The sequence below is a fragment of the Equus przewalskii genome, chromosome 2 (assembly GCF_037783145.1).
Source record: "Equus przewalskii isolate Varuska chromosome 2, EquPr2, whole genome shotgun sequence".
Lineage (NCBI taxonomy): Eukaryota > Metazoa > Chordata > Mammalia > Perissodactyla > Equidae > Equus > Equus przewalskii.
This window is the reverse complement of record NC_091832.1, coordinates 30,653,583-30,672,336: the sequence shown is the minus strand read 5'-3', so window position 1 is coordinate 30,672,336 and position 18,754 is coordinate 30,653,583. Positions and strand designations below refer to the sequence as shown.

Here is an 18,754-nt window from a genome sequence, read left to right as displayed (position 1 = left end):
GCGGTGGACCTGAAATAGGAGCAGGGTCAGGCCGGCAGCAGGAGGATCCATTTTGGAGGCCATCCTGCCTTGACACTCAGGGAGCTGCAGAAAGGACAAGTCCAGGCAGGAGCTGGTAGGTGACTTCCCCCCTGGGAGGGGACTGGGGACTGTAATTATCGGACAAAAGGAGTAATTGGAGCGGCCAATGACAACAATGGCTTCTCCTTCTCTGTGCCCGGCCGCAGAGTTGCTCGAGTCCCCACACGCTTTTGGGCTCCTTTCCCTGCCCCAGGAGCAAGGGCAGCAACAGGAGAGGGCTCCTTACCTCTGGGCACCAGGTGGTTGGCATCAGGAGGCTGCAGCCAGGGCCTGCTCTGTCACTACCTTGCTATGTGTCCTTGGCAAGTCCCTTCCGCTCTCTGGGCCTGAAAAAAAATTCTGAGTCAGACAGACGTGAGATCAAATCCTGGTTTTATCCTTACTGGCTGTGTAAGTTCTCTACTCCTCGCTCCTATCTTTCAAATGGAGTAAATACTCAACAGTTACCTCACAGGGTGACTGCGAGGTTTAAATCAGATCATCGGTGCCGACACTTAGTGCTTCCTATGCACCAAGCACTGTCCTGAGCGCTTTGCACAGATGAGCTGGTTAGAGCTTCCCATCAACCCTCCACGGCAGGTCGTCTTAGTCCCATTGCCCGAGTTCACACAATGGAATGTCTCAGAGCAACAGTGTTGAGCCCAGGTTGCCCACTCCAGAGCCTGTTTCCTTACCCACCATGCTAACCTGCCTCCAGCACAGAAAGGAGACGTCACGAATCCTCAGTAAATGTTGGAGGGGAGAGGGAAGCAAAGTTCCATGACTGTTAAAATACCTCCTGAGGAAATATTATTAAGCTCCCCACTAAACAGATGGGGACACCAAGCCCAAAGGATGAAGTGACGTGTCCTGGGCCACTGCCAAAACGGTGACAGAGCGAAACTTGTGTATCCTGGCTCAGAGCTCTCCTAAGTATTTGAAACTGGAGTGGATCTCGAGTCACACATGCAAATCTGCTGGCAGATAAGCAGCCCCGGCCCAGGCTGATCTCAGGATTTATCACTCAGCTGATTAAATCTGAATATCAGGGCAGTGCTTCTGGAAATGCCTTTGCCCCACTCTGTGCATAGCCTCCAAATTTCATCCAGGTACAATTCTCAGTTGTTAGGTTTGCATTTAATAAGAGTTGGCTGTCCAGGGAACTTAAAAAGTAGCTCTTGGCTTCTGAGACTCGGTTCAGCTATTTCTTGAGTGTTTACTGTGAGCGGAGCGGGTACCAGGCACGGGAGCTACACCGAGATGAAGGAACTGCCTCTCTGCCCTGCCCTCAGGGAGTTGCCAGTTGAATCAGACAGACAGAAGACATTCCCTTGCTCAAGAATAATTGCTTAAAGATAGACACAAATGATAAAAGCCAGCGCTGGTGACGGTGAGGGAGCCAGGCCCCCTCCTTCCCCGACGGTGGGAAAGGAACTTGGCCTAACAGTTGCAGAGGTCAGTTGGGTAACAGGTATCAAAAGTCATACAATTGTGTCTCTCCCTAAAACCCTGCAATTCTACTTCCTGAAATTGGCCCCAAGGAAATAATTATGGCTGGGCACAAAGATTTAGCCATAGTTATGTTAATACAGCATTGTTTATAAGAATGAAATTCTGGGGGCCAGCCCCGGGGCCAAGTGGTTAAGTTTGCACGCTCCGCTGCGGGGGCCCAGGGTTTCGCTGGTTTGGATCCTGGGGGCGGATATGGCACTGCTCGTCAGGCCACATTGAGGCGGTGTCCCACATGCCACAACTAGAGGCACTCACAACTAGAATATACAACTATATACCGGGGGAATTTGTGGGAGATAAAGCAGAAAAAAAAATTGGCAACAGTTGTTAGCTCAGGTGCCAATCTTTAAGGAAAAAAAAAAGATTGGCAACGAGCTGTTAGCTCAGGCACCAATCTTTGAAAAAAAAGAATGAAATTCTGGATATAACGTGTATGTCCATCACTGGGGACTGGTAAAGGCGACCTTCCACACAAAGGTCATCGTGGAATATTAATGCTGGAAAGAGAGTCACATTGTTGCCTAGTGAGGGGAAGGGCAGGTTACAAACAGTATCTGTAGTGTGACAGCATTTTGTTGCTAAGAATACATATTTGCTATAATAAGAGCTCACATTGGTTGAGTCACTTTTAGGCATTATTTCAACCCTATACCATAGACGTTCCATTTAAAAAATTTTTTCAATAAACTTTTTAACATCATAGATGCTCTTTTTTTTTTTAAAGATTTTATTTTTTTTCCTTTTTCTCCCCAAAGCCCCCTGGTACATAGTTGTATATTCTTCGTTGTGGGTCCTTCTAGTTGTGGCATGTGGGACACCACCCCAGCGTGGCTCAACGAGCAGTGCCATGTCCGCGCCCAGGACCCGAACCAACAAAACACCGGGCTGCCTGCAGCAGAGCGCACGAACTTAACCACTCGGCCACGGGGCCGGCCCCATCATAGATGCTCTTTTGATTTTCATTTTACAATTGAGGAAATGAGGCTGAGAGGGTTTAAGAGACTAGCTCACATGTGCATAGCCGGGATGAGAGGCCAGCTCAGAGAGCTGGTGGATTGAATCCCAGAGCAATGGCCTTTCTCTAAGTAGAGAAAAAGCTAGCGAAGAACAAGCTCTTTGGAAGGAAAATTATGGGTATATAATTTTTTCTTCATTATATTTAGCTGCATTTTCTTTTTTTTTTCCAAAGATTTTATTTTTCCTTTTTCTCCCCAAAGCCCCCCGGTACATAGTTGTGCATTCTTAGTTGTGGGTCCTTCCAGTTGTGGTATGTGGGAATGCCACCTCAGCATGGCTTGATGAGCGGTGCCATGTCCGCGCCCAGGATCCAAACCGGTGAAACCCTGGGCCGCCGAGGCAGAGCGCACGAACTTAACCACTCGGTCACGGGGCCAGCCCTATCTGCATTTTCATTATTCTTTTCTCTCAATGAGCATGGGTTGCTTTTGTAATAACAGGAAAAATCATTATCTTATTTCAAATAACACTGACCTGTTCAACTCTACAAATCAAAAAAACCAAAAGCTTGAACTGTCGGTTTTTCCCCAGTAAATCCTCTACCTGCCAGGGGGGTGTTTTAGGCGGAGGCAGAACCCCCTAGGGTCGGGTCTTTTGAATTACAATGGGGGGACCCTTGTCCCCCACTGGCCTGTCAGGCAGAATCCCAAAGGGCAAGGTGCCAGCGGGCAGTCCCCGTCTTCCCGCCAGCCCCGGAATTCCAAGGCCTGGACTTCACCTGCACTGCAAAGGTGGGCGCTCAGGTCACAGCAGCCTCGTTCATCACTTGTAAGGCTTCCAACTACTTCATTTCAGGATGAGTTAGGCAAGAAGCCCAAAGCAGGTGGCAAAGATTCTTTGAAAACAAAGGAAAGAGTCTTTCTTGTCCCATATCAGCCAAGGATCCCCTAGAGGCACCACCCACCTGGGAGTTAGCTGGCGCTTTTTACTCTCTGGGCTGACTGGCTGCTGTGATGTGTTCGTGACAAAGTGATCTGTCACAGCTGCTCTTAGAGGACTATCTCCTGGGTTTCTACCCTCTGAGGAAAGGGAGGGGTTGGGAACAGGCCAAAAACTGTTGTGGGGGTGGGTGGGAGAAGGAGGAGGGCAGGGAGTTGTAATCACAGTAAAAATGGCAGAATGATAAGAATAACGAACTCCACAAAAGTTTACTGAGCACTTACACATGCTGAGAGGTTGACGTGCATTATCTCATCAAATCCTCCCTTAAAATGCCATGAGGTAGGCTCTGCTATTACACCAATCTCGAAGGTAGGAGAACCCGGGCTAGGTGATGTTAAACAACTCGCCTGAGGTCACGTCATGCAGCTGAGAAGTGGTGCAGCTAGGATTATAAACCCAGGTCCTCCTCTTGCTAAGTACCCCCTTCCTGGAGCTGTGGGAACCCCAGACAGCCTGTGCATTTCTCAAAAGACACACACACTTCACAAAAATTTTCAATTTCAGGGAAACTGCTGTTTTCAAGTCTCCTGGCCAGAAAGATCTCACATTTCTTCTGGATTTATGTGACGGCCACTTGGGAGGCAGTCCGGCTTACTGACTCAGGGACCAGGCAGTCTGGGGTTTCATCCTACTTTCAGCACGTCATGTTTCTATGACCTTGGGCCTCCGTATTCTCAATGTAAAATGGAGACTGATAACAATACACACACACATAAGCACACAATCACACAGTGACCATAAAGTTTGGAAACATAGACATTATTATTTTGCCTGTGTAATGTAGCTAAACCATTCACATTTGTTATGCGTATTTGCCCGTTTTCAGATTTAACGGCTACTCTGATTATCTCATGGGGTCATATACACGTGTATGTATGTGTGTGTATATTTACGTATATATGTGTACAGGTACATGTAAGTATAAACACATGCATATATATAATTAAATATGTGTAAGGAACTCAGCATATAGCCTGGCACACAGTAGGTGCTTAATACATGATAGCTGTTTTTGTTATTCTTTATTTTTATGATTCTGGCCTCAACTGAATCTCACAAGTGTTTGTTGAGTGCCTGCTATGTGAGGATCCTAGGGCAAAGCTCACATGCAGGGCGAAGCAGACAGACACGCACAGGAATAATTCTCATGGAAGGCAGTCTATGTTAAGTGGTGTGCTGCCAGTGTAGACATGGTGCTTTAAGAGAATAATAGACAAAGGAGTGAATTCTTGCCAGGGAGATCTAAGTGGTAAGATTTTTATTTTTAGATTAACTTTACAATACAAAGAAATACATGGATCTTTTTTTTTTTTTGAGGAAGATTAGCCCTGAGCTAACATCTGTTGCCATTCCTCCTCGTTTTTGCTCCTCTTTTTTGAGAAAAAGCAGGAAGTGAGAAAGACAAACATAAAGCATATTTGGGCATGGTGAGTGTGATCAGAATAAGGGGTGCCAAATGGAGAATAGTGAGAAAGAAGGATGGAAAGGTAGGCTGCAGTTTTCTTGTTCAGGGTTTTAAATGCCAGGTCAAAGCATGTGGACTTATCCTGAAGGCAGTGGGAAGCCACCTAGGACTCGTGAACAGAAGAGTAGACTGATGAGATCTGCCACAGTGGGTAGCCTAAAATGGAGTAGGAAGAGTCTGGCAGCCAGGAGACCAGTTATTTGATCATTCATTGATGCATGTATGCATGCATTCATTCATCCATTCACAGACTCCCAACTTTTTGACCAAATAGTCTGTTCATTCATTCATTCACCCAAAAAGTACTTGTCTGGTACTGGGCTCTGGACTTTGATTGCTCTCCATTACATTCCATCCCTGGCTTTGGTCCTTTGACTAGGAAGCAAAGAGCAGTTTGGTAAACCCTGTCTGCTGATTGTTTCAAATTCTATTCCCCTTCCTCCCAAATTACGGGAAAATCCATCTTTTCTGGTAGCATCCTCATCAAATCTTAAGAAAATCTTCATCCCCATTGAGTATGTCTTCCTTGAAGACCCTACCAAGCAGACGTCACCTTGGATTATTTTGTATGTGAGATTAGTCCAGAGAAACAGGAAGGGCTTAAATCAATGAAAGCAAGGTCAACTTGATACTTTGGTGGAGGGCTGGGGGCAGCATTTCCCAAAGGGTGTTCCACAGTGGATCACCGGTTCTACAGGTTGACACAGGTATATGGTGGGGATGGGGGAGATGATTTCATGATCATCTCAGTTTGGGAAACTCTGGGTTAAACAAACAAACAAAACAGAGGGCTGGCCTGGTGGCATAGTGGTTGGGTGTATGTGCTCCGCTTTGGTGGCCCGGGGTTCGCTGGTTCGGATCCTGGGTGTGGACTTGCACACTGCTCCTCAGGCCATGCTGGGGCAGCGTTCCTCATGGAGGAGCTGGAAGGACCTAGAACTGGGATATACAACTATGTACTGGGGCTTTAGCAAGAAAAAAAAAAAGAGGAAGATTGCCAACAGATGTTAGCTCAGGGTCAATCTTCTTCACAAACAAACAAAAAAACAAGAACAGGTTTCCTGACTGCAGGACTTTTCAGAGGTTTGACTTGATGACTGTGCATTGTTAATTTCTAAGAAGAGAGTCTGATATGAAGCTTTTCCCAAATGTTTTGATTCCAGAACCTTTTCTGCCTGGAGCATCTTGGGCTTTCTTGTGTTGCCCAGAACGCATTTGCAGGATTCCCTGACATGACTGGGGAGTATTCAGAAGTGGTAAGGGCCCAGGAGAGTCATGGAGCAAACTGCCCAGGAAGACGGAGCCATAGCAGGGTAGAGCCTGGAGCTATAAAGAGGAGGGAGCTTCTTCCTCAGGAAGGTAGAGGGAAAGGTGAGGAAGGAAATGAGCTTGAGCTGAGCCCACCAGTTGCATGGAAGTAGGGAGAAAAAAGAAACTTCCCAGGTAGAAAAGGGGGGCTGGAAAGGATACCCATATTGCAGAATTCCTACAGAAACTTTATGTTCAAAACTGGCTGCATCTGGACCCTGCATTTGCTGAGCAGAAAGAAAAGGAACAAAAAGTCCATAGATACTGGCGGTTGGACATGACAGCGATCGGGAAACAGGGTCCCCTATCACAATCTCTACCCCTAGAACTGGCCTCTTTCCCACAGACAGAGGAGTGAGAAGCGCTGAGCTCTGTCCCCTTCGTGTATTTCTCAGACAAGTCACCTTCCCTCACCGCTGTTCGGTTCCCCCCACGTCAAAGGACTAGAAGATGATCAGGTGGGTCTTCCAGAAAACAGAGTCTGAGACGTCATGAAAGGTGGGCAGATCTGCGTCTTTTCGTGTTCTGGGCAGAGCTTCACCAACAAGGCTCAGGCAAGGTTGCACTTGAAGTCACAGATGCAGCCGATGTTCTGGAGTAATACCAGGCCTGGGTTCAAGACCCAGCTTCACCATTTACCCGGAGCAAATCACTCTACTTTTCTGGGCTCCGTTTCCCACTTGAAAAATGAAAATCATCACTTTTTTCCCCCACGGTGAAGCCAATAATTTTTTTAAGTAATAAGATAATGGGTATAAAATGTTTGGCACATGGCTGGACACTGAGGGCTTTATAAAAGGTACCTCTGTTGGTTAGTTACCACCAATAAATTCCTCTAAAGCCCATGGTCTCTGTAAAGGGAAATTGTTACATTAAAATAGTTAAGTGATGTTTTACTGTAGGGGGTAAAAACTGGTAGAACTAGTTGAAGCCAATTGGTTTTTATTTTCTGTAAATCTCACCCATCTTCTCCCCCTCCGGGTTCGAACAGGGCATAAGAATAACTCAGTGGGACTCTGCACTAACGGGGACTCTTGTGGGAAGGACTCTCATTCTCAGGGATGTTGGAGGCCTCCTCCATTCCCAGCATTGGTCTCCTGCTGGGAGTGACTCAGACCGCTTGGTGGGCGAGGAAGGGGGGTGGTGTCAGAGGTCACTAGACCCAAAAAAGAGAAAATCTTCCGTTTCCCTGGTGGGGCCTGTTTTACAATAGATCAGAACATCCCTAGGCTCCAGGGGAAACATCCTGCCTCGCCATAAACTAATCCATTCTGGTGAAGTGAAGGGTGACTCTTGCCCAAGGCACCAAAGGGTGAAATCCCCGGGTGTGATGTTTGGAGCTGGCCAGGCCATTGTGATGCAGGTTTTGCTTTCTAGCCTCTGCCTTCCCCGAGGCCTCGCTGTGGCTCCAGAAAGCATCTTGGGGTCTTGCAAACAGTTGCCTGGTTGAGAAGCTTTATCTAGGGGCTGCTGGATGGAGTGGCTTTTTTTTTTTTTTTAGGAAGATTAGCCCTGAGCTAACATCTGCTACCAATCCTCCTCTTTTTGCTGAGGAAGACTGGCCCAGAGCTAACATCCATGCCCATCTTCCTCTACTTTCTATGTCGGACGCCTACCACAGCATAGCATGCCAAGCGGATCCGCACCCGGGATCCGAACCAGTGAACCCTGGGCCTCTGAAGCGGAACGTGCACACTTAACCGATACACCACCAGGCCAGCCCCCTGGAGTGGCTTTTAAAGATGGCATCAAGGCCATGGGGTTTGTGAAACGTGATCCTGGCAGATAAAGGCATCTGGTACTAATTCTTTTTTCCTTTCTGTTTTTTTTTTTTTTTTTGACACCTTCAAAGCCACAGATCACAGATCTTAGACAGCTGGAAAGAACCTGAGTGATCTTCAAACCCAAACCTTTCATTTCACAGTTGAAGAAACTGTGGCTCAGAGAAGGGAGTTAATTTGCCTAAGGTCAGCACAGCTAGTGAGCAGCAGAGTTGGAACTCAAACCCTAATCTCTTGACTCTTGGTCCAGTGCTCTCTCTCCCACTGCATAACAATAGTACTGGTAACAACTATGTGGCAGGCATTATATTAACTGCTTCACACGCATTTAATCCTCACAACCATCCTATGAAGTAAATACGATTATTATTCCCATTTTACAGATGAAGAAATGGACTCAGAGAAACAAGTTATAAGTTCAGGGTCACAGCTAACAAAAAGCTGAGCCGGGTTTCAAACCTAGGTCTGCTAGAGACCTGGAGCTTGTCATCATTAACACAAAGCTATCGAAGACACAATAAGTCTTTTCTTGAAGCTGACGGCCTTAACTTCAACACCACCTCCCCCCCACCACCCACCACCACCACTTCACAGGCTTCAGGGAACCCCCAGGGACTGGAGAGTGGAAGAGACTGAAACAAAAGACTCCCTAACTTGTCCCATCCAGATGAGTTGTCACTTAGTCCAAGGGCAGCCAAATGAAATAGCGTGGCCCTGTGGGTCATTAGTCAATTCAGAGGCCACCAGTGGATTCGAAATATGGCCCAACAGCCAAAGCCATGGGCTAGAGAGTCAAGTCACTGTCATCTGCCTATCAAGACTCTCATCTTCTTGGAGGTTTCCCCAGGGCCCATCAACAGGTAATACTGGGGAAGTCTGCACATGACCCAGGAGGGTGCGAATGACTGAGCTTATTGTGAAAGGGGAGAGGGCTGAGGCTGAAGGAAGCATCTCTTTAGGGAGAGCTGTGGAGCGTGACTCAAGATTCCGAAGGAGCCTGGGCAAAAGGAATACTCACCCTCACACCCCCTCTGAGGCCGAGGAAGCTGGTGACTAACCTCTCTTACCAGGCACATCTGTCCTGGGCTGAGGGCCCTGGGCGGCAGGCACAAAGCGACAAGACAAGGAACTCACTGTTTTGCCAAGAAGGCAAGATATGCCCATCCCTAATGATAACAACAATATCAGGACTTAGGGTGCTACATGCTTTGCATGTGTTACCTCATTTAATCTTAGCAAAAACCCTACAATGTAAAAGTTATGCCTATGTTAAAGATGAAGAAACTGAGGCTCAGAGAGTTCAAAGGACTAGCCCAAGGTCATAGGTAGTAAATGGGAGAGCCAAGATTTAAACTCGAGTAGTGTGGTTCCAGAATCCAAGCTCTCAACTAGATGCACTCTGTGTGTGTGTGTATGTGTGCATGCGCGTGTGTGTCCACGCACGCTGGGCAGGTGCTCTGCAATACAGCTTCCTGCATCACCTGGAGGGGGAGATCAGAGAACTTTCACAAAGTCCTCCAACACATGAGCATCTATGAAATTCGGTAACAAAACTGACTTTACAAAAATTCAGTTGTAGATAGAGAAAAAGGAGAAAAGGTTTTCCCGAGTAGAGGAGTTGCACGAAGGTTCCCTCAGTGGGCTTCTGCACGGGCAGAAATATGCCTCATTTGTTTCTGTCTCAGCCTGGGGTACAGAAGCCCGGCCAGGGCAGGTCCTCACTCAGTTCACTGACTGACTGCTTGCTGAGGCAACATAAATGATGGTTCTAGGCTTGAGCTTTTGAGCCACGCAGCCTGGGTTCAAATTCCAGCTTGGTCGGTGGTGCTGCGTGACCCGATCAAGTTTTAAGGCTCTCTGGGCCTCGGTCTCTACATATATAAAGTAGAGGTGCTGACTGTACCTAAATCCCTGGGCAGCTGCAAGGATTGAGTGACATGGGGCAGAGAAGATGCGTAGCACGGTCTGGCATATAAAGTGCTCAAAAAGTGAGAGATACCACTATAATTTTTAATGATAAATAAATCTACATATTCATTGGATGAATAAATGAATAATGCGTGAATATAGATAGCTGGGTCTTGAAGCGGAGGAGATTCCAGAGCAACTGGGGAATGGGAGGTGGCGGTGATAGAACCAAATAAATGAACCCAGTCTGGGAGGGAAAGCTGACCACAGCACAGTGTGCGCCCAAGCAGTGCGGGCAGCCTGTCCAGAGCACAGGCTGAAAGGGTGAGCAGGGACCATGGCACAACATGCGCCCAGGCAGTGCGGGCAGCCTGTCCAGAGCACAGGCTGAAAGGGTGAGCAGGGAGAAGGGAGAGGTGGTGAGGTTGACAGTGACTTTCGAGTGGCAGCCTTCCTGAGGGAACTGTTGGAGGAGCCTGAACTTGGTGCAAGACATGGTTCTTAGGTCCCTCCAGGCCACAGTTTCTAAGTCCTTCCCATTCCCCACTGCTTGACCACCTGCCCCCAAATTGAGGGCCTTAAAAATCTTCCGGGCACAGGGCTGGCCCGGTGGCAAAGCAGTTAAGTGTGCATGTTCCGCTTCAGCGGCCCGGGGTTCACCAGTTCGGACCCCGGGTGTGGACAAGGCACCACTTGGCAAGCCATGCTGTGTTAGGTGTCCCACATAGAAAGTAGAGGAAGACGGGCACTGATGTTAGCTCAGGGCCAATCTTTCTCAGCAAAAAGAGGAGGATTGGCAGCAGAAGTTAGCTCAGGGCTAATCTTCCTAAAAAAAAAAAATCTTGCGGGCAGGCTAGCTGTGGATTCAGAAGAACCCTCACCTGAATGTCCAAGGTCCAAGGTCAAGCACTTAACCTCTGACCACATGGCCTCTGCCTTTCTGAGAAGGTGTGGGGCCCAGAAGGCCCTAGCAAATCCTTCCCCCACCTCCTCTCCAGTGAGATCAGATCTAAACACCAAGGGCAGCCTTGAAGGAAAACTCTTAAGGAGTAGCAACGGACTTTACACGGGTTAATTGTGCCTACTTGAACCTCTCTGAGCCTGGAGCAGACCCCACCCCATCCTGCTCCACCTCACTCTAACCCGGAAGGCAGCACTGACCCCAGATACTCACTCCTTCCCTTCGGCACTGGGGCGCCAGGAGCCTCTCTGCCCAAGCAAGGCCTTAGAGGCCTTAGACACTTTTCCTTGGTGGTTCCTCAAGGAAACCCTCATCTGAACCCCCAAGCCCCTCCTTTGACCCCTGCAGATAGACGAAAGAAAGGGGGAAATGCATTTTTAGCACTGTTTCCCATGGTGGTGGTAGGGATTAACAGCCTGTTTCTCAGCGAGGCCCTTTTAATATGCAGGCTGGTGATGGCCCACAAGAGCAGGTGGGCTGGGGCGGGGGCTAGGGCCCAAGGCCAGGTCCCTGGAAAGAGTGGTCCGGGCTGAGCCAGCTGGGTTCTGTTCTTTCCAGTGGGCCCTCTCCTTCCAGGATGGAGACTGCATTCTTCCTGGCACTCCTCTCTCTGGCTGCCTCCTGTTTTGGCTGGTTCTTGGCAACAGAGAAAGAATCTCCAGGCAGCACTCTGGCTGCGTCTTCCTTCCCAGCTCAGGGATAAGCCTTCTCTGATTTGTTACTTTTTAATAACTGCAAACAGTTTCGTTTTTCTATTGACAGGAAATAATGTCAAGAGATAAGCAAAAAGAATCAAATAGAAATCACCCTGATCCCATTATCCATGATACTCACTGGTGTCTATCTTTCCTGTTCTGTCTCTATTCACATAAACGGGTTTTAAAAACAGAAGTGGACTAATTTACTAGAGTAAGTGAAAGACTTAAAAGTAGGGAATGAGACTCAGGTTCCAGATCCAGCTCAGAGACCCCCCGGAAAGAACCCTGGGTGAGTTGTTGCACCTGTGGGTCTCACTCTTCTCATCTGTAAAATAAGGATAATGGTACTTATCTCACAGGGCTGTTGTGTGGATTAAACGAGATTAAACACTGAGCCCAGTGCTCGCATGTAGTAAGGACTCATAAATGTGAAGAATTATGCTGGAAACACAAGAAGTAACTTCCAGGTACTAAGGGGCTTCTGCAGCGTCCTTTTAAGCTGTGGCTTGGTATGCAACTACATTCAGGGGTCTGACTTTATCTTACTGAGCCTCTGCTGAAGGTATTTATATTAACTCTAATTTTTCAGGATTATGAACAGTGCTCTGATGCATATCCTAGCAGATAAGTCCTTGCACACAGATTATTTGCTTAGACTAAACTCCTATGAGTAGAATTGCTAGATCTAAGGATGAGCTAGAATCTTAAGCCAAAGTTTGGACTGATTCACTCCCCCTCCAACAAGGAGACAGCCTGTGTTCCTCATCCTTGCCAAGACTGGAGTTTAGGATTTCTTTCATCTTTATCAACTTGATAAGTGAAAAAAAATAAATAAATAACTGCTTGTTTCCAGGGTATTCATTGACGTTCTCTTGTTTTTTTTAAGGGGAGCTTTCAGGATGACTTTAGACCCCATAATGATTCTTCACGTTCAAGGAACTTCCAGGAAGGAATGTAGGTGGTGTTATTGGCAGAACTATGATAAAAATCTAAAGTACAGAGTGTAAAGGGGCCTGGAGGCTGCCTACTCCTTGTCCTGACCCTCCACAAGCACAACTTCCAGGTCCTTCCATGCCTTCAAATTAGGGCCATACTCTCTCCACTTCAGTCAAGTGATGGGGTAGAGAAGAATACTGTGATGGAACATTTACAGAGCTTTAGGATAGTACTTCTGGGACCCATTAGGATTCATAATGGCATCTAGGGCCATGGCTTCATCCAAAATCTGACGTTCCAATCCAAACTCCTTTGCTTAAGTAAGGGTACTTTCTCTGAACCTCAGTTTATCTATCAAAGGGGGCCAATAATACATTCTTTCCCCTGCCCCTGTGGCTTTATCAGAGGAGATAAAGCATAGGAAAACACTTTGTAAACGAAACAGAGCTTTACACATAGAAGGGGCTGTTTTTTTATGGAGGTTGAGTGCTGAGTGCTGTGAACTAAGCTGTATAATGAGGCTGGAAATGGCTGGTGGCCGAGGACCCCTTTCTAAGCGGGGTGCTCACCTATAACACCAGCTATCTTTTACTGGGTACCTACTACTTGCCACTGGCTTCACAGTGAGATCTTCTTTAATTTAATTCTCAGGTCTACCCCACTGAGGAATGATGGGGAAACTGAAACTTACAGAACTGAGTAACTGGTCCAAAGGTAAATGCTAATAAGAAGGAGTTAGAAATTCAAACTTGGGAGGTCTTCCCTGGGGTGTGGGAGTAGAAGGCAATAGTTGATTTGCCTAGAATGTCAATTATCTTGTGTAAAGTACATGCATTCATCCATTTTTCATTTATTCAACAAATATTTATTAAACACTTACTATCTACCTTACAAATTCTATCAACCAGCCTATCTACTTTTCTTCCCTCCGTCCTTCTTTCCCTCTGCCCATCCATCCATCCCAGGCTTTGTTCCAAAGAGGAACTCATGAGGCTGAAAGGACCGTTTCCATGGCTTTGGGGTCAGGCAGACCTTGGTTTGATTCTATCTCTGTCACTAAGCAGACAGCCAGGTGACCTCAGATGCATTATCTCACCTCTCTGAGCCTGTTCCTCTCCCGTAAACTGGGGATAATTACGAAAACTACTTCATAGGATTCAAAGGAATTACATGCTATGCACATAAAGCACCTAGAACTGTGCCTGGCACACACTAAGGACACTGTGTCACCTCCTTTAATCCTCACAGCAATCATATCACCGAGAAGAAAACTTAGGTAACGAGGAAATGAAGTTGCTCGGCCAAGGTCTTAGGCAGTCAACTCCAGAGCTTACATCCTTTAGTAATGCAGCCAGTGCCCCAGGAGTCAAGTTTAGCTGGGGTGGATTTTGTGACCCCATTTTACAGGGAGGAATGAGATAAAGCATCTAAAGCAAACATAACAGAATAAGAGCTCAATAAGCAATAATTTTAATTAAGTCAAGATCAGATCTGATCCTGAGCTCACTGCTTAGAGCCCACAAGTGGGCAGCGCCCATCCTCCTCCGACGCACTGCACAGGGAAGCGCTGAGCAAGGACCCTCAGTCCTTCCTACTCTCATCTCTACCTTTGCTCCAGGAAGAAGAGGGAGGTGATGCCCATTTAGTCCATGGGCGATTATTTTGGTTTAATGACATTTAAAATGAGGTTTTGTATAGAGTTTCTAAATACAAAAACGACGATGCAAGATCAATGCAGAAAACTTGGTGGGGGAGAGAGGACAGGGAAACAACTAAAATGCTGTCATTTCGGCACCCATAGAGAAGCACTGCTGGCATCTGCAGATCTGTCCTCTCAGTATTTTTATATAGGTCAGCGGATTTTCACGAAGTTTTGAATAACCATGAAGTGGTCGTGTTAGCAAGGCCATTTTGTCCAATAGTGCAAGTCTCGTACTGTAAATGGCACTATGACTGTGCAGTGCACAACCTTCACAGACAGACGAAGCGGCCCTAGCTCTCAGCACTTATTTAACTCAGTAGTTCTAACCTTTACTCCTCCCCAACATGCCAAGAATGTCACACTCTCTTGGAACAGTGGCTCATGGGCAGTCATAATCCTAGAAAAGAGAGGGAGGGGTGAAGGACGGTGCCATCCTCTGGGGGCATCTCCTAGTGTCTAGAGAAGGAACACTTCTTTTCCAGAAGTAATCTAGAGGGAATCCCAGGTGACTTAACACCGAACTCCAACCTTACAGTGATTCACTAACCTTGACTTACAGAGAGGGAAACTGAGGTTCTGAGACAAGAGATTTACCTTTCTCAGCTAGTCAGTGGCCAGTGGGCAGACAGAAATTGAACCTAGGACAATCCCTGACTTAGTCGAGTTCTATAAGAACGGAGGCAGAAAGATCTGAGTTCAAATTTCAACTCTTTCACTTATGACAAATCACAACCCCTCTGAGTCTCAGTTTCTTCACCTGTAAAATTAGCTAACAGCTTCCTCATTAGGTTTAAATGAGAATTAAAATGAGAAAAAAAAGTTTCCTAACAATTCTTGAGTGTTATTTGTCAGGCACTGCACAACACACTTCATGTCCATTATCTCATTTAATCCTCACAGTAATCCTATGAGGGAGATACTGTTTTTTATCCATTTTACAAGTGAGGAAACTGAGGCTCAAAGAGCTTAAGTCACTGGCCAGCATCACATAGCGAGTAAGTGGTTGAGCTGGGGTTTGAAGCCAGGTCTGTCAGCCTCAGAGCAACACTATCAGATAACACAGGTACCTTTTAGCACAGTGCTTGCAACATACAAACACGAAATAAATAGCAGCAGCCCTCATTATTTACTATTATTGTTAATACAATTATTATGTCACAGGTGATTGGCTGGTCTCTGTTTTCAACCTCCTCAGCCAAGAAACCAAGAACTGGGCCGATCCAAGAAGGGGAAGCAATGCCAGCCCTGCCTAGCCCTGGGCCACACTCATGCCACACAGGATAGGAAAGGGGTGGGAGCAGGGAGCAGAGCTGGGGTAGTGTCTCTCTAAAACCTGGCATCTCTGAGTTGTTCAACAAACGCCTAACAGCTTGTGCCTCCTCACTGGGAGGCACAGCTCCTGCTGGAGGGGTCTGGTGACCGTGCAAACTGGCTCATGGTGTCCCTGCCTACCTATCCTAGACCACTAGTCCCTCCACCCCATCCAGGGTGCCTTCTGGAGCCTTCTATAGAAATCCTCTGCCCCATGATTTAGGCTTCTGCTGATCTCTGCAGATGAGCGTGGGCGATTAAAGAGGTAAGATCCAGAGGCAGAGGGAGAGGACCTATTTAAAAAAGCCCAGCGAGCACAGACACGCCACCTGGCATCACAGCCTCCATCGGAGCCCAGCCAGCATGAGTCACCCCCACAGCCCTTTACCTGTGAGTTGCAACAAGGCTGACAGAAACTCCACAGCCTCCTAGGAGGCAGGTAGACAGGTACACAGACAAGCGTGCCATCCTTTGGGCGCAGTAAGCTTTGCAATTACAGCCGACACCAAATGGCCCTCCTGTCACCAAGACCTCTGTAAAGTGGTTGGGCACCCAGGCTCTGCTCTCGGATCAAATCCCAGTTGACTCTTCCACTTGCAGCTTGAGAAACTTATTAAATCACTTTGAACTTTAGTTTCTTCATCTCTAAAACAAGAACACAAGTGCCGATCTCATAGGGTTGTTGTAAGGAAGAGATGAGACACTGCACGTAAAGGCTCAGCACCATGCCTGATGTGTTCAGCATACTGAGCACCTACTGTGTGCCAGACACTGGAGCAGGCACTGGAGAGTCAAGAGGGAGGAAGGCAGACAAGGTCTTTGCTCTTCTGGAGTTCACATTCCAGGAGAGACAGACAACAAACAATTAGAAAATATCAAAAAGTCCCAAGGGCTTTGCAGGGAACCAAGAGAAAGTGGTGATATACAGTGAGTGAATGTCTGCTGTAACAAGGGCGGCTGCTCAGAGGAGGTGGCTATTTACAGTTATGATTACTATTTACTATTATTTGTCAGGGGCCTCACAGCTGCCCCTAATACAGCCTCCAGTAAGAAAACCACTTCTGACAGTTCTCAAACCCAGTACCCACTCTCCAGAGGCCTGACCCCACCCTTAGAGGACTCCTTTGGATTCTGACTTTACCCTGAAAACCTCCATCAAATTGGCAGGAACAGCTGAAACCCCGCCTTTCCCTGAGAGAGAGGAGTGGGCCAAGGGGAGGCTCCCAAGAAGACAGAGCAAAGAGATAATTTGCCAAAAGGGGAGTGGGAGAGAGAGAATGAAAAAAAAAAGATACCAAGATCTTTGGCTTATATTTAATTTCAAATTAATCCTGATGGAAGCGCTAAAGAAATCTCTAGCATTCTTCTGTTTGTGTTTGTGGATCTTCTGGGTTTATCCACCTCTCTCTACAGAGGACAGCTCAGGGCAGTCATCCCACAACGACTTAGTCTAACAGGCGTCCTATTTCTCCTGTGTTTCCAAGGTGGAAGGAAGCACTTACTAGAGTTTGTCAAGTGACCAGCTACCTAAGGCTTTGGAGGTGGCCGACTTCAACTTTTCCATCCCTTCTGTGCTGGCCAGAGGTATGTGGTCTGCTCACATCTCATTCAGATCACATCACACCAAATAAAAGGTTGCCTCTCACCCTACCCTCCTACCCCCTGCCACCAACACCACCCCCCCCCCGACACACACACACAGAGAAGGTTCCCCCAGAGCAGTGACCCTGTCTTTTTGGCCTCTGTCTCCCCAGAAACCAGAGTAGGGTCTGACACACAACAGGTGCTCAATGAATGCCTGCTGAATGGAGGCCACTGACTTCAGCTCAAAGGGACAGCCAGACCCAGAGTGAGATGACTGAAGATTCAGATGTGGACTCCGACACTCACTAGCTTGTGCCCTTGGGCGAGTCGCCTTACCTCCCTGGCCTCCATTTCCTGACCTGTAACGTGTGTGTTGGGGAGGGAAGAGGGCGTGATAACATCTACCACAGTGAGTTACTGTGAGAATCAAAAGAAATCTCTGGAATAACCGTAAAAGATTATTCAGAAAGAAGATATTACTGTCTTAAGTGGAAAGTCCTGGAAAAAAAGAAGGGGAACTTATACAGAGACCCACTGGGAGAAGATCTGCTCTGTCCTTTGAGAATTCCTCAGGGGCTGTGAGTATCTGATGCTCAGCAGAGGAGGGGGCAAAGGAATTTGGGAGGGATATTCCTGGGTATCCAACACACTAACTAGAAACACAATCGAGATTTCCTTTAGCCAAGTATCTGTTTGTGCCTGTACTTTTCCTCTAGCTCTCTTTTTTCCAACATTTTTTTCTCCCTCCCTCATCTCCACCCCCCACCCACTCACCAAGGAAGGAATTGGCCAGCTCCACCCAGCCGGCCCCCCACAGCTCCGCCCCCAACTTGGCAGGCCAAGAGTTAACAGCTGCACCTGTTGAGGTATACCTGCTGTCCGCGGCACCTGTACCCGCAGCCAATCAGCGCCAGCGCTGCCGGGAACCTACCTGTCAGCAAAATCCCGACACTCAAACCTCAACATAAATCAAACACTTCCCTGGGCAGGGAATGTCTGTGTCAGGCAAGAATTAGAGACGAGCGGTCAGCAGGGCCTCCGTGCTGATCACTCGAGCCTGGGAGCCTGGGAGCAGGAAGATGTCGAATGAACTTGAGTGAGTAAACATCGGCGGATGCCTGGCGCTCTCTGAGCGTGGAGGCTGGATGGGGTTTCCAGCAGGGGGAAGAGCAGGGAGGCCGGCGCCAGTATTCACAGAACAATTTGTAAGGGTAAATGAATGGGCTGCCGGTCTCACTTCGGCGTGTCGAGGCAAGCCCCGTCTCAAGCTAGAGCTGAGTGTTTCCCTGGGAAAATTGTGGGTTTTTTTCCTTCTCTCTCTGCTGAGCAGTTTCGAGCCAGGTACGGAAACACAGGATGGAACCTGTGAAGGCTTTCGGCACCACTTTCTGATACTCTGAAGGGAGCTTGGAAATCAGAGACAGCTCCAACCCCATCGAGGCTTTCTATCTTCTTGCCAAAAGGAACTTCTTAGAGGTGGTTCTAAAAGCTCTCTTAGGCAAGAGTTAGGTTTCTTTAAAGGGACTTGTTTGTTGGGTTGGAACAGTCTCAAGTGGGAAGGTTACAGTG

At 47.5% G+C, this 18,754-nt stretch overlaps 1 protein-coding gene and 1 long non-coding RNA gene across 4 annotated transcripts in view; one reads left to right on the top strand and one right to left on the bottom strand.

The window, feature by feature from the left end:
* The window catches only part of LOC139079956 (uncharacterized), a 28,066-nt gene extending 9,811 nt beyond the window's left edge, over positions 1-18,255 (bottom strand). For all 3 annotated transcript variants that reach the window (XR_011534015.1, XR_011534012.1, XR_011534017.1), the window contains exons 1-2: positions 18,117-18,255; positions 308-407 (exon numbers count right to left, since the gene is read on the bottom strand). This is a non-coding gene — a long non-coding RNA (uncharacterized lncRNA). The remainder of the gene's footprint in view (positions 1-307; positions 408-18,116) is intronic.
* GRHL3 (grainyhead like transcription factor 3) overlaps positions 18,136-18,754 on the top strand; it is a 34,436-nt gene continuing 33,817 nt past the window's right edge. The window contains exon 1 of the mRNA XM_070597892.1: positions 18,136-18,281. Within this exon, the coding sequence (XP_070453993.1) occupies positions 18,265-18,281 (17 nt within the window). The 5' untranslated portion in view covers positions 18,136-18,264. The remainder of the gene's footprint in view (positions 18,282-18,754) is intronic.